The 13,161-nt window shown below is 48.4% G+C and overlaps 1 protein-coding gene across 3 annotated transcripts in view; it reads right to left on the bottom strand.

The window, feature by feature from the left end:
* Nucleotides 1-13,161, bottom strand: part of KSR2 (kinase suppressor of ras 2) — a 317,481-nt gene that overhangs the window by 275,296 nt on the left and 29,024 nt on the right. For all 3 annotated transcript variants that reach the window (XM_059713555.1, XM_059713556.1, XM_059713557.1), the window contains exons 2-3: nucleotides 9,486-9,626; nucleotides 2,056-2,206 (exon numbers count right to left, since the gene is read on the bottom strand). In XM_059713555.1, the coding sequence (XP_059569538.1) occupies nucleotides 2,056-2,206; nucleotides 9,486-9,626 (292 nt within the window). The remainder of the gene's footprint in view (nucleotides 1-2,055; nucleotides 2,207-9,485; nucleotides 9,627-13,161) is intronic.

The raw sequence follows: 13,161 nt of genomic DNA, 5'->3' as shown, positions 1-13,161 counted from the left end.
AGTGCAGCAACACCCACCAGACAGAGTGGGAAAGAGAGCAGCAGTTTCCCTAGCCCTGCTGAAGTGCTGTGCTAGCATTCAAGTAAGAACAAGTAACTGGCTTGTGATGATACTGGTCCCTCTATAGCACCTTCCAGCCAAAGCCCTCAAAGCACCTAGCAAACAGCAAGTTAAGCTACAAAAAAGCTCTGTGCGAGACAAGCAAGTACTAACGGACATGTCTGAAACACAGGGAGCCAGTTGCTGAGTGTTTCTGGCCCAGGTTCTGCACACACCATGCCCATACTTCACAATGAGTCCAGGAACAATCTACTGACTTCAGTGTATAAAGTCAAGCATGTGTGTAAAGCTGATGATTTAGGTCTTAGTGACAAAGGTCACACCAGACCTTCTTATCTGACCAGTCTCTTATCCAACAATGGTCAAATCATGCTATGAAAAATAATCATGCAGCATTAAGCCATATGGTTTGGTCATAGATATGTGCAGGTAGGCTGTTCTGTGGGGTAGACAGAGTGTTAAGTATCTAAACAGCCTAGCCAGACACAGGTAATGTGTCCTGCACTGGAAAATTGCAGAAGGGATCATTTACACCAGTGCAAAGAAAGACTCACCTCAGGCTAACATCTGAGAGCCACAGAAAATTCTTCTCACAGCAGCATTCCTGCCTCCCTTCCACACCTTCCTTCTGTCCATAAAGTGCAAGGAGTCTAGGGGAAAGAGCAATCCCATCTCCATTCCTGTCACCACCACCTCCTTCCTTGTGCACATCCTCAGCATTAAACCTACACAGACTAGAGACAGCCCAAACCCAATGAGTCAAATCAGCCCTGAACTTTGAAGTAGCTTGGATCCAGATCTGAATCTGGGTTTGCACATTGGTATTATCTTCTAACGAGGTGCAGAATGTAACTGTAGGAGTCAGACAGTACCTCAGATAAATACTCCTTCCATTTATATTTGTTGTAATTTACACTCACTAAGCATTTTGCTCCAAAACTTTGTGTGCATGTGTGGACTGAATCCATAAGCCTAGTCTCCAGCTATTACAGACACTGTGGCACAGACTCCCTTTCCTAAATAGATCAAAATCCACCTTAAAATTTGCCCACTGGTTTGCCCCTGCTAGTCCTTTCTGGAAGGCTGTTTCAGTACCTCCCTACCCAGGAAACGCCTTTGGATCCTCAGTACTTCTGAAAATAAAACCAAAAGCATCTGGAAGGGAAGCGGGGAGTAATCCTTTCAGAAGAGAGCTACGACTAGGTCCTATGCAGACAGAGGTCTGTTGTACTCATGAGTCCCCATATCAGAGGTGATGTCAACACTTCAGCTCTTGTGCCCACTGCTGAGTTCCCCACACTGAGGGAAGCTTTGGCAGGTCTTTCCCTTGCCATCATTCCCTACACAACGAGGAAGTGTTAGACAGAAAGCTCTAGACATCAGCAATCTCTGCTTATCTGCAACTCAGATGCACACAATGTGAGCTTCCTCTCCACAGCTCCATGCCTACAAATTTTAACTCTCAACTGCAGAAGCCTACAGCCAAGGCTTGCTCTCCAAAGCCCAGCCATCCCAGGGAAGAATCCCCCAGGACAGGTGTGAGAGGAAGCAGAGGAAATCCTCTGATAGCATGTAGCATGAGTTTGAGAGAAACACTCTTGGGGGGATTATATTCCCCATGCAGCTTCCCACATTTTTACACAATGCTTGGCTGAGACAACTAACCAAAGGGACCACCAATGACACAAGTGCTGCCACACCTGTTGAAACCACTGGCAGTTTCTACCCTGGCAAAGGTTGTTTGGGGAGCATGCCTGCCCCCCTCCAGTCAGCTCAGGATTAACACCGACTCAGCCGCAACCAGGTATTAACCCCACTATTCAACTGGATACCCTCAGGTTACCAATCAAATGGTGGGGCTGATGCAGGTTGCAAGACTGAAGGGGAGAAGCAGCAGGGATACTTAGGGCTACCACAGTGGGCCAGAGAATTCCTCAGTTGGGGGCTTGGCCCACTGCTCCCAGAAGCATCCAGCTCTGCACAGCCCTTCCTTACCTGATTTGTGGACACTCCTAAGGCAGGAGAGGGAGGCATTCAGCCGTGCACACTCCTCACTGTTGGCCCCAAACTTCTCCACTGTTGCACAGACCTGGTCATCAGTCATTTCTAGAAGCTCCTCAAGGCTCAGCTGGCCAGGGGCAATCTCCTAGAGAACAGGAACAGGAAAGGAGTGAGGAAAAGAAAGCCAGCCAAAGAGCTTCTGAATGTGCATCAGACCTCAGCAAACTAGAGAGGAAAACCAAGCCATCCCAGGTACTAAGATACACTGAATCACTGACCTTCCTTCAGAAGGAAGATAGCTATCATTTACTAACACATGCAAACAGGCTTCTACAAAGCTCAGGATCTAACTTTGCCTCATGTCTACCAAGGGGGAAGTAACATGTTACACTTGGACCATAATCTGTGGAATGTTAAAGTGTTAAAATGAGAATGTTCTGTGAGCAGTCACACATTAAGGGTCAATACCTTTGTCGCCTACACAGCTCTGACTTGCAAAAGGCTTGTGAGCAGGAGTGTGGCTAGGAGCCAGGACACCTGGACTTTAACCCTGCTCTTGGGGTTAGGGGGCTGGAACTGGTGCATCCTGGCGTGCTAGAGGGTTGCAAATCACTCATTTTACCTCCGTGGAGCAGACAGAAGTTATCCTGCCACAAGCTAGGTAGCACAGTCCAGTTAACCCTCACCTGAAGTGGCATAATTTTGAGACTCTCAGAGGGTACTTAGCACAAGTTAATAAACTTTCACCTTCAGATGCTTGCATTTTAAGTGCCCTTAGTATGGTCTAAGTGTAACATAACTTCACCCCAAGACACACATGGAACTCCATACAGCACAGACACAAAGGGCATTTATACATGTACTTTTCTGTCCCGCAATGTGCCAGAGATCTGCCGCTTCTGAGCAGACTTGATTAATCAAGTCTGCTCCACATGTGAGCTGAGACAAACTGCGCTGCACCATTTGCAGTTGTATAAGCAGTGAAATGTGCATCAGCATGCAGAAAATGGCGGCAGTGCACTTTTGAACTAAAGCACATCCAACGTGTTTTAGTTCAAAAGTGCGTTGCCACCATTTTCTCAGCACTGACGCACTTTTGGCCACTTATACAACTGCAAGCATCACAGTGCCAGCCGCTTTTCAAAGCGCCTGGCGCTGTGGCGCTTGCATGTGTAAAAATGCCCCAAGGGCCCAAGTGATATACTGGAAGTGAGATGTTACCAACCCTGTATACCTGTGCAGAGTTGGACTTAGCAATTTCATCACGGGATTTCCAATCACGTGTACACAAATACACAGAAAAACCCTCTACCACAACCTCTGGGTCTACTACAGGCTACAATTGATTTCCTGAAAAGAAAGCTTCAACTTTAAAGAAAGATTTGTTGCTTTGGAAATAAACAGAATTCAATAACTGGTTTCTGATCTCAGCTGCTCAACCACACAAGATGCCAGCACATCATAGGGAGAGAGAGCAGACCTCAAGTCCTGTTGCTCACATCAGGGACCCTGCTGCCACTCCTAAGACAAGAAGAAAGACATCATCCCGAGGCAGTGAAAGGGACTGGAAGCCATGAGACTGCTATGCCAAGCGAGAGAGACTGCACTGTGGTGGGCTTGGTGCCATGGACCACCTTCACCCACTCTAGCATAACCAGATAATTGGTGCCCAAAGAACCCTGAGTCAGGGGTCAGGATTATTCTCAAGAGCACGGTACCCAATTCATTTTAGATAAGTCCAGGTCACTGAGACACTACAGAAGGAAGATTCCTGTCAGGGCAGAGTACTTTGCTTTCCCAGAGCAACTGAGCAAAGGCTCTCCAAACCCTTTCCAGAAGGCAGGACAAGATTGTTGCCATAAATAGACCAAAACAGCAAGAGAGGCAAGCTTATGTCTTTCATACGCATCCACCTGATCACACAACCTGAGATGCAGTTAGGGTAAATTTTGGAGACTGAGAACCTGCATCCAGGTGAAGGCAAAAGGGGCGGGGGATCTGAAAACCAGGCCTGAGGCATCTCACACCCAACAGATACTTGAATGTTTCAGGTTATTTCATAGATTTCATAGACATTAGGGCTGGAAGGGACCTCGGGAGATCATCGAGTCCAGGCCCTGCCCCAGGAGCAGAAAACCAGCTGGGGTCACAGGATCCCAGCAAGATAAAAGTCCAAATGTCTCTTAAAGGAGTCCAGAGTATGTGCTTGCACCACCTCTGGCGGCAGTCTGTTCCAGGCCTTGGGGGCTCGGACAGTAAAGAAGTTCTTCCTTATGTCCAACCTGAAACGGCCTTGGAGGAGTTTGTGACCATTCGACCTTGTCATCCCTTGGGGCGCTCTGGTGGACAGGCGTTCCCCCAGATCCTGATGTACACCCCTTATATACTTGTAGGCAGCTACCAGGTCCCCCCTGAGCCTGCGCTTTTCCAGGCTGAAGAGTCCCGTGGCTCTCAGCCTCTCATCATAAGGCCTGTTCTCCTGCCCTCTGATCATGCATGTGGCTCTCCTCTGCACTGTTATGAGACTCATCTTCTATTCTCTGCGAATCCGTAGCACAGCCAGGGTTTTTAAACACAAGCCACAGAGCCTAACCATGAAAGGGTGCTGCCTCTGGCTGCTGTGACCAGACCAAGCTGCCACATATCTACATGGATGATAGTTTCCCTCAGACCCCAACAACTCTCCACTCTGATGTTTCGAAGTTACGAGACTCATTGGTCACATTGGCTCTGGGTACTTTTGTCAGAGCGGGTTGTGGATAGAACAATTTTGCCCCCTCGCAAAATGACTGATAATTTTGCCTTCCACTTCAACTTCCTTTGATTTTATGACTTCTAAAACAGTTGTTTAAAAAAAATTGTGGATGACACAGAGCTGTTCTTCTGGGCTCCATCTTTAGCCTTCTCATGGCCACACTGGGATGCAGGTGAAATGCTGTTTTTTCAAACCAGGTAAGTGGGGCACAGAGAGCCTTTGACTGGGGAAGCCAAGAAGCAATGACCATCTCCACTGGAAAACTAGGATTTAATTCTAGGATTTTCACTTTGGGCCAGGGGTTGCAACATTTTGCAGCAGCGGGCCACTTTAGCTGAGCTTAGCTTCAAGCATGGGCTGCTTCCAATGCAGCCTGTACCATTGCTGCTGGTGCCAAAGCCACTGCTCTCCACAGTACCACCATTACCACTCTTTCCTGCCACCAAGCTGCTCCCTGCTGCAGAAACACTGCCGAAGACCCCTGACACCAAAATGCCACAGAAGTTCCCATGGCCCACAGGTCAGATAAAATGGCTCTGAGCCATAGTTTGCTGATCCCTGAGAGCACACGCTAATGGAACAGGGAGATGAGAAGCTGTCATGAGGATTGGGGAGAAGGTCAATGAACAGCCAGACTCCAGGCAATCATTTTCCTTTCCTGTTGCCCAGCCTTCAAACCTGTTTGAGACAATCTACAGGGCTCCCACATCCAACTGCTCCATGGCTCGCAGGGCTGGAGGGGATAGCTGTGATCTAGTAAGATTTTTGTCAGCTCCTTTCTGTGACAAGCTTGTCTAGGGGTTTCCCTCGCTTTATGCGGGTTCTGCATGTGTAAATATGCTCGTGTGCGATGACCCTTTTTATACCTAAAATTTGTTATATGTGAGGTAAATTCACTCTTATGCAAGCGGTGTGGTGGAAGCCTGTAGTCAGCTGCTTTGTGCGGTGCATAATGGGAATGATACGCACCAAAATATAGTCTCCTATGTGGATCTGTGCTTCTCACTTGCTGTCTGCAGCATGCGTTTCTGTAGTTGCCATCCCCATTATGGCTTCTAAGTGTCCCGCTAGCTTATCTCCTGCCCCTCTGCCTAGTCCTTCAATGAAGTGCCAGAGAACCCTGTGCTTGTGTGCACTGTCTGCTGTTGGAGAGTACCAAAATTGTCTTGTAACAGTGGTAGAAATGGGTCTGGGGGTCAGTACAGTTGAGATTTTGGAATGTATCCCTATTTGTCACATTGTGAAGTGGATTCACTTTATGTGAATCTGAGTTATGTGCTGTTTTCCAGGAATGCATGGAACGCATGAAGCAAGGGAAACCTGTACTGTATATGAATCAGGTCCAGAATGCCATCTAGTGGGTAGAGAGGGAAAACAGGACTCAGGACATCTGGGTTCTGCTCCCGAGTTTGCTGCTAACAGGGGATCCCCCCCCCCCCCAACTCATTTTGCATCATTGTGCCCATCTCCTTATCTGACATGCAGGTGGCTCCCTGGGGTGAACTACAAGGTGGAGTTGACCTGTAAAGTATGTTGAGGGTTTCGCATGTGAGATGCCCCAGAAGGGTACAGCATTGCTGCTAACCAGCAGGGCAAACCCCCAATTACTCTGAGAGGCAGGAGCACTGGACAAAGCGTGGAGAAGAGCAGGTGGTCAGCAGGAAGGAAGGCACAAAATGCCCACCCCCCACTCCAATTTCAGCGCAGAGTCAAACTTCATTTGGCCATTGCATGGGATTTCAAAGCCAGGATCTCACAGCTCCAACTGACTAGACTAGAATACAGGGTGCCCCTAACTTCTGAAAATCAGGCCCTGGGTGCCCACAATAGCAAAAGGGCTGCTGGAGGAGCCTACTGACTAGGGAAATGCAGACAGCACAGTCAAATTAACATCCCCACACCCAAAGCACCACATTCAGGGAGCAAGTAGGGACCCCCCCAGGAGGCTGCACTGAAGGAGCTCAGCAGAGCTGGATGCTCACAGACAGTACTGACACCGTGAATGCCAACACGGCCTGAGGATAAACAAACAGTTGCTTGTTCAAGCTGGAGGACATTTGATAAAAGGCTTGAATAAATTCAACTGCAGTGTGGAGAGGGATTAGCATCACATCTGTGGGATTACAGAGGAGCAGACATAAATTTAAACCTAGTTTGATACAATTCTGTTACCTTCAGAAACTGGTTAGGCCTCAAATACCAGGATCTAGGACAAAGGTGGGCCAGGGGGACAGTCAGGCATGCTTAAGACTCCCTGGTCTCACAAGTTCAAATTTCAGCAGAGCCAATTTAACCCTTCCAAAAAATGAGTATCCCATGGCTTGCTGTACCTGGACCAAAGCCCTGTCTGCTCTGCCCAAATATAGAAATAACCTTAGCACTTCTCCCAAGTAGTGGGTTTACCCTGGTTTCCTCAGGTAAGAGGAAAAGGCTGCACCTCTACAGTACAGCATGTCCATATAGTTTGTGAAGTGCTCTAGAAATCCTACCATAAAAGAGACCTTACCCAAGCATAGGATGTTACTAGAGGGACTCGGGACAATTCCCTGCAGCCACCCAGGAGGCAGGCATTGGGCAACGGTGGCTGAGTAAGGGAGACTTCTGTTTCAGGATCCCACCCATGAGAAAAAGACCAGTGGGAGCTTCCCAGCAGGGCTACAGGGGGTCTTGGTTCAGGCCCTCTCCCTCCACAACAACCAGACAGCTCTCTGGCTGGTGCATCTCATTTTCTGAGACTCCTCCTATTGGCACTGCTGCCATGCACAAAGGCATAGATGGCCCTGAGGCCTCAGAGAGATGCAGCTATTGGGGAAATCTCGAAAAGATCCAGGACCCAGAAGAGATGTAGTTTGATAGCTCCCCCAATTAGAGCGTCCTCAGCCTCTAGGAGTGGAAGCTACAGAGCTGGGTAAGAAAAAGGTAGGTGATTCATGGCTACAGTGGTTAGGGATGGTCCTGAAAAAAGAGACATTTGGGGTTCAGGTGAAAAGAAGGACTCATCCACATTCAGGCCCATTTTGCTCAAGCCATTTGCATAGTTCTCCCAAAGACAGCCTAGTAATAAGACCAGGGAACAAGGGCTGGAGAGAGCCAGCTGTGTGATCCTGGGCAAGCCACTTAAACCACCTGTGCCTTGGTCTCCCCTGTATATCAGCTTAGGTCAGGAGGGAACCACACAACTCAACTCATCATGCTTGCAGAGAGCCTTCTGCTGGCTGGATAGGAGGTGCTAGAAAAGAGCAAAAGAACAATTGCCTTCTCAGCACTTTTCTCTCTCTTTCTGCTAGACAGGGCATGGCTGTACAAGCAGTTTTTGTAACTGCCACCTTCCCCCCAGGACTATATAGAGACCATCCACTCATTCCACATTGGTCCTGGATAGATAAATGCAAGCCTCAGTACAACTTGCACCAGTTTTTAGTCCAATGTATGCTCCACTGGGATCAGAGGCAGACATGCTCCCACCCCACAGTAGCTCACAGAGTATCCAGCTATTACTGTACTACCTCACCACGAGGTAGGAAAGGAGCAGGTGCTTGTTTGCTTAGCCCTCATGAAAGAAGGCTAAGTATTATCAGTTCAGTTTTCACTCATCAGGGATGGTAGTGTGCACACAGGCAATTACTCTGAAGCAGTTGATATCCAATAAAGCTTCACCCCACTTTCCTGACCAAAGCAGTCAACACATATACACACACACACACATGCTCCATCTCTCCAGTCTTCCTAAAATCCATGCTCTAGTTCACAAGTTATAGAGCTCAGTGCAGTGAGCACTGGGGGAAATCGTTTGGCTTGTGCTGAGCAAGAGGGCCAAGTAGATGATCACAGGGTTCCCTGCTGTCCTTTGACTCTGCGGATCTGCTCAGAGGAATTAAGTCTGCCACGCACAGACCGACCAAGTTGCAAGCCAACTGGACCAGGCCAGAACGGGTGCTTTCGCCCAGCCTGCATAGTTCTAAACAGCTGCTGGATAAAAAGTTTTTAAAGTCTCTACATTACTTGGGCACTTCTGGAAAAACAAAAACACAACAAAACAAAAAACACCACTCTACCTGCTCTGCTCACAAAACCACCAAGCTCAGCTTTGAGGGGGCCTTGTCCTGAAGAGCAGCATTTTCTAAAATGGCATGAGCAGCCCCAGCCAGATTGTATTTTGTTTGGTGGAAGGTGAAACTCTCCCAGGACACAGCATAAGAATGCAGAGACCTACATCAGGCCAGAGGATATGGGTTTTCTTCTTCTTCCACAGATTTTTTACTATTCAGCTCTATCAGTTCAATGAGAGGAGCTCCCTCCCAGCTCTCCCTATGCAGAGCTGCGAACCCCGATATGCCCTCAAGAACATTTCCACCAGGCGTCGTGGCACCCACTCCCTGTGAGTAGTGATCTCATTCCATCCTACTGCTCAGCACGGGAAGATAGAGCCCCTGCCCCAAATGCCCAAAACATCCTTCGGGCAGTTCACACAGGTGGGGCAGCAGCTCAGGTGCTGAGACCAGGGTAGGGGAGCAGGATCTGCAGAGAGATTCAGTACTCAGGGAGTGAGGCCCCACTCAGGGCATTGAAGGGTGGGGTGAGGAGGGAAAGAGGCTGCCACAGAGGGAGGAAGTAGGGGAGGCTTGGACGATGGCAGAGGGGTAAGGAGCAAGCAGAGCGTACCCCTTACCTCCATGACCTCCTTACGGATGTTGACAATGCGGAACCAGTGCAGGAGCTGAGGGAAGCCCTCCAGCTTGGCATTGCGCTCCTGTAGGGCCACCTTCCTCTTGCATGACAGCTGCCGACTGAAGTACTTGACCAGCTTGCTCTGCAAGAGAAGGGAAAGGGCATGAGGAGGCTGTTGGCACAGAGAACATTCCTCTGCTTGTCCCCTTCTTCAAAGGCACCATGTCCCCCATCTTTTTTGCAGCCTGAAACACTCAAAACCAATGAGTTCCTACAGCAAACAACCACCCCAGCCAACCCAACCCCCACAAGATAACTCATTTGCACACATTTCCATAGGTTTGCATCTTTATAGTGCAGCATTCAGGGAGAGGTCACTAGGTTTGATAAGCACAACATACCCTCAAAATCCAAGCACAAGGGCTAAACTGTGATCCCTCCTGCCATGTCAATGGCAGCTTCTTCTGCAAATGGCCATGCTGAAGTCAATACAAAGTGCTGCTCAAAGCAGATCATGGTCTGGCTTTGCACTTCTAATGCCATTTCCTTGACACAACTGTCAACACCGCCCTCAGCTTTCAGCTGAGCTCCAAAAATCCCAATGTAGCCAGGTTGTTTCACCAGCCGCATACTAATGCTCTTGAGAAGATGGATGAGAGCACATGAAGGCTCCCGCTCAGCTACTGCTTCCCCATCCATGTCTCTTCCCATGAGGAAACGTATGCAAGAGTTTGCAGGATGGGAGCCCAAAACCATAGACTGGACAGCAGGGACCCAACCAACATGTCTGCCCCTTAGAAAACCCTGCAGAAACATTTAAGGACTCCAGAGAGCAATTGAAAGATTCCCAGGAAGCCCCAAGCAATTCTCAGATCAACATGGGAACAGACAAAGCAAGGAAAGTGGGTGCTGAAGACAAACATTTGCTTTGAATTCTCCTTCCTGGAGAGAGAATCAGACCTGGATTAGAAATTGGGAGACAGGCAATAGCAACAAGACACTGGAGTTGATTCACTTCCCCCCTCACACCCATACATGCTCTCCCTGTTGCGGCTGTCACATGAAACCCCCGATGGAGCCCAATTAATTTTATCTAAGCTCATGCAAACCACAAACTGACCTCACCGGTTGTCTCATGTTAGGACTCAGCCCAGTGTGAGTGTACTGCCTTCAGAAAAAGAGGTGACCTTCTTCAGGGGCTGTGGTATATGCAGGGGCATAAGTGGGGCTGCTGAAGCAAGAGACTAGGGTGGAATTAGACATATCTATTCATTTCCAGTGGGAATTGGGTGCCTAAATAACACAGCAAGCATTGAAAATGGCCCTCAATGACAGGAATCTCCTTTAAAGCTACAAGGTGGAAATATCACTGTTTACTTCTCCTGTTTCAGGACCTCATTCTGTTTGGTGCAGAGCCCTGTGGTCTAATGCAGTAAAACACTCAAGCATGGAGCAGTCCTCTGAAAGTCAATGCAACCCCTGCCAAATTTTCTGGGCTTCCCTTATATGTATAGCTGGGCTATGGCCAGTCTTCAGCACCTTGCAGGATCAGCACACACTCATTACCGAACAGCACTCACTGGCCTGCCACATGCCTCCTAGTGGAAATCAAAGAACATGATCCCTGCCCTGATGAGCTATTCCAATTTCAGCCTAGCAAGCCCTGATGCAGTATCTAAGCCTAATGGTCGGAGCCAGAGGTCAGGAGTCAGGGCTCCTGGGTTCCATTACGTTCTCTCACGCTGCCCCCTCCGACCTGAGCCACAAAACTTTCCACGTCTCTGGAAGGACGATAAGAACATCCTCAATCACACTGAAGGTCTTTTGTGCTGTCTGTTTCGGTACCCTGAAGGCACAATATTTATACACATCGTCTCTGGTGCTGGGGATTGTGGGAGATCTTTGGATATGTTTACCATTATTTTTCCACTGGTCACATGCCTATTTGGAGCCAGGATCACCTACTCCACATTTCAAAGCAATAGTTTATACACGTACCTTGTGAGCATCCTAGTTGAAGCCTGCCAGATTCTGAACTGGAACAAGGCTAAGAAACAGGCCTCATTTCAATAAACTATAGATGAAAGCACCAGTCAGTTAAGACGCTCTGGTGTAAAGAAGCCTTGTGGGATTTCCTTGGTAAAATCAGCTTGGTAACTTTGTGCCTTTTTGACACCAGATGGCGCTAATGCCCCATATATGGCCAGAAATGTACATCAGCCTTAGAGCCAGGAGCATTCTTAGCATGACATACAGCACTAGAAATAAAGAAAAAAAAGGTAAGACACACCACCGCTCCTAAATATAGCTAGTCCCCTCCTGCTCCCGTTAAAGTCAGCGGCAGCATTCCCTTTCACTTCAGGGCTTGATTGCGAATCCCTTACGAAGGCTGCTGAGAAAGTGCTCACCACCAGATGGTTGCACAACAAACCATAAAAAGAAGTGTGAACAGCTAGGCAAGGCCTAGAGAGAGCTTCAGACCTGAAAGTAACAACTTAACGGGTTCTTTAAATGGCAACTGGCAAAGATGAGAATAAACGTGGAAGTAAACAGAGCAGAAGGAGAGCCCCCGAGAGCAGTGCCATGCCACTAAAGTGATCAGGACTGGATTTGTTGCCTATGGCCCTATTCATCTGTGACTTCCCTCCACTTCATCTTAGCTCATCTTGTCACTTCCTGAAGAGGCAAGTCTTTGCAGTGTCCCATCAAAATCTACAAGGCTCTGAACAGCCACAGGGGTGAATGAGCAAGTGGTGACAGCAAGAACAGGGTCTTTGTTATGCTCTTTGAAACGCAGACCGTGTCCATTATTTGTCTGTCTGTCAGTCACTTAGGCCAGCAACTTCTGAGCACTCCAGGGCACCCTGGCCTCAGGTCCAAGGCAGGCTGCTATTATAACCCTGCTATCACTTCTCCTCATCCCCCGCTGGCTTCAGTATGGGCACAGGTCCCTATGCCTCACCCTGGCACAGCTCCTTGCTGCCTGACTTGCACATGAGTGAAGCTCCCTGCCGCTGGAATCCCACTGACTCCCCCCACCTCCAAAATGGATCCAGTGGCTCTGTGGGCTACATCTGGTGCACAAGCCATATGCTGCCAACCCCTGACCTATGTCACTTCTGAATATATCATAAAAACAATTACACCTGAACACCACAGAATCTCAATTGTCAATAACTAAAACCTACCATAAGGTACCCCCAGCCATGCTTTGCTCATTTATAATAGGTTTTTCATACTTATGTTGTAATTATTGGATTTTATGCTGCAGTGACAGTGAACATTCTGTGGGCTTATTTCCCCTCTCACTGACTCAGGCAACCCATTCAAGTTGAAGGGGTTACATCAGTGTAACTTTGTGAGACTCAGCCTGAGACATGCATGCAAGGGGGCAGACATGGATTGTAAGAGCAGGGCACATGCCTAGCATGTCACAGGGGCATCTTTAAAGAAAAAACAAGGAGCAATGGTCATAAACTCCTAGAAGAAGGTTTCAGACTGGATAAAAGGAAAAACTTCTTCACAGTTTATGTGACCAGACTCTGAAATAAACTCCCAGCAAGGATGGTGCAGGCACCTACCCTGGAGATCTTCAAAAGGAGACTGGGCGCACACCTTGCTGGGGTTATCTGACCCCAGCAGTCTTTCCTGCCCAGAGCAGGGGGGCTGGACCCAAT

Source organism: Alligator mississippiensis, chromosome 10 (assembly GCF_030867095.1).
Source record: "Alligator mississippiensis isolate rAllMis1 chromosome 10, rAllMis1, whole genome shotgun sequence".
NCBI classification, from domain to species: Eukaryota; Metazoa; Chordata; order Crocodylia; family Alligatoridae; genus Alligator; species Alligator mississippiensis.
Note: the sequence above shows the minus strand (reverse complement) of the source record. Positions and strands in the feature narration are given on the sequence as shown.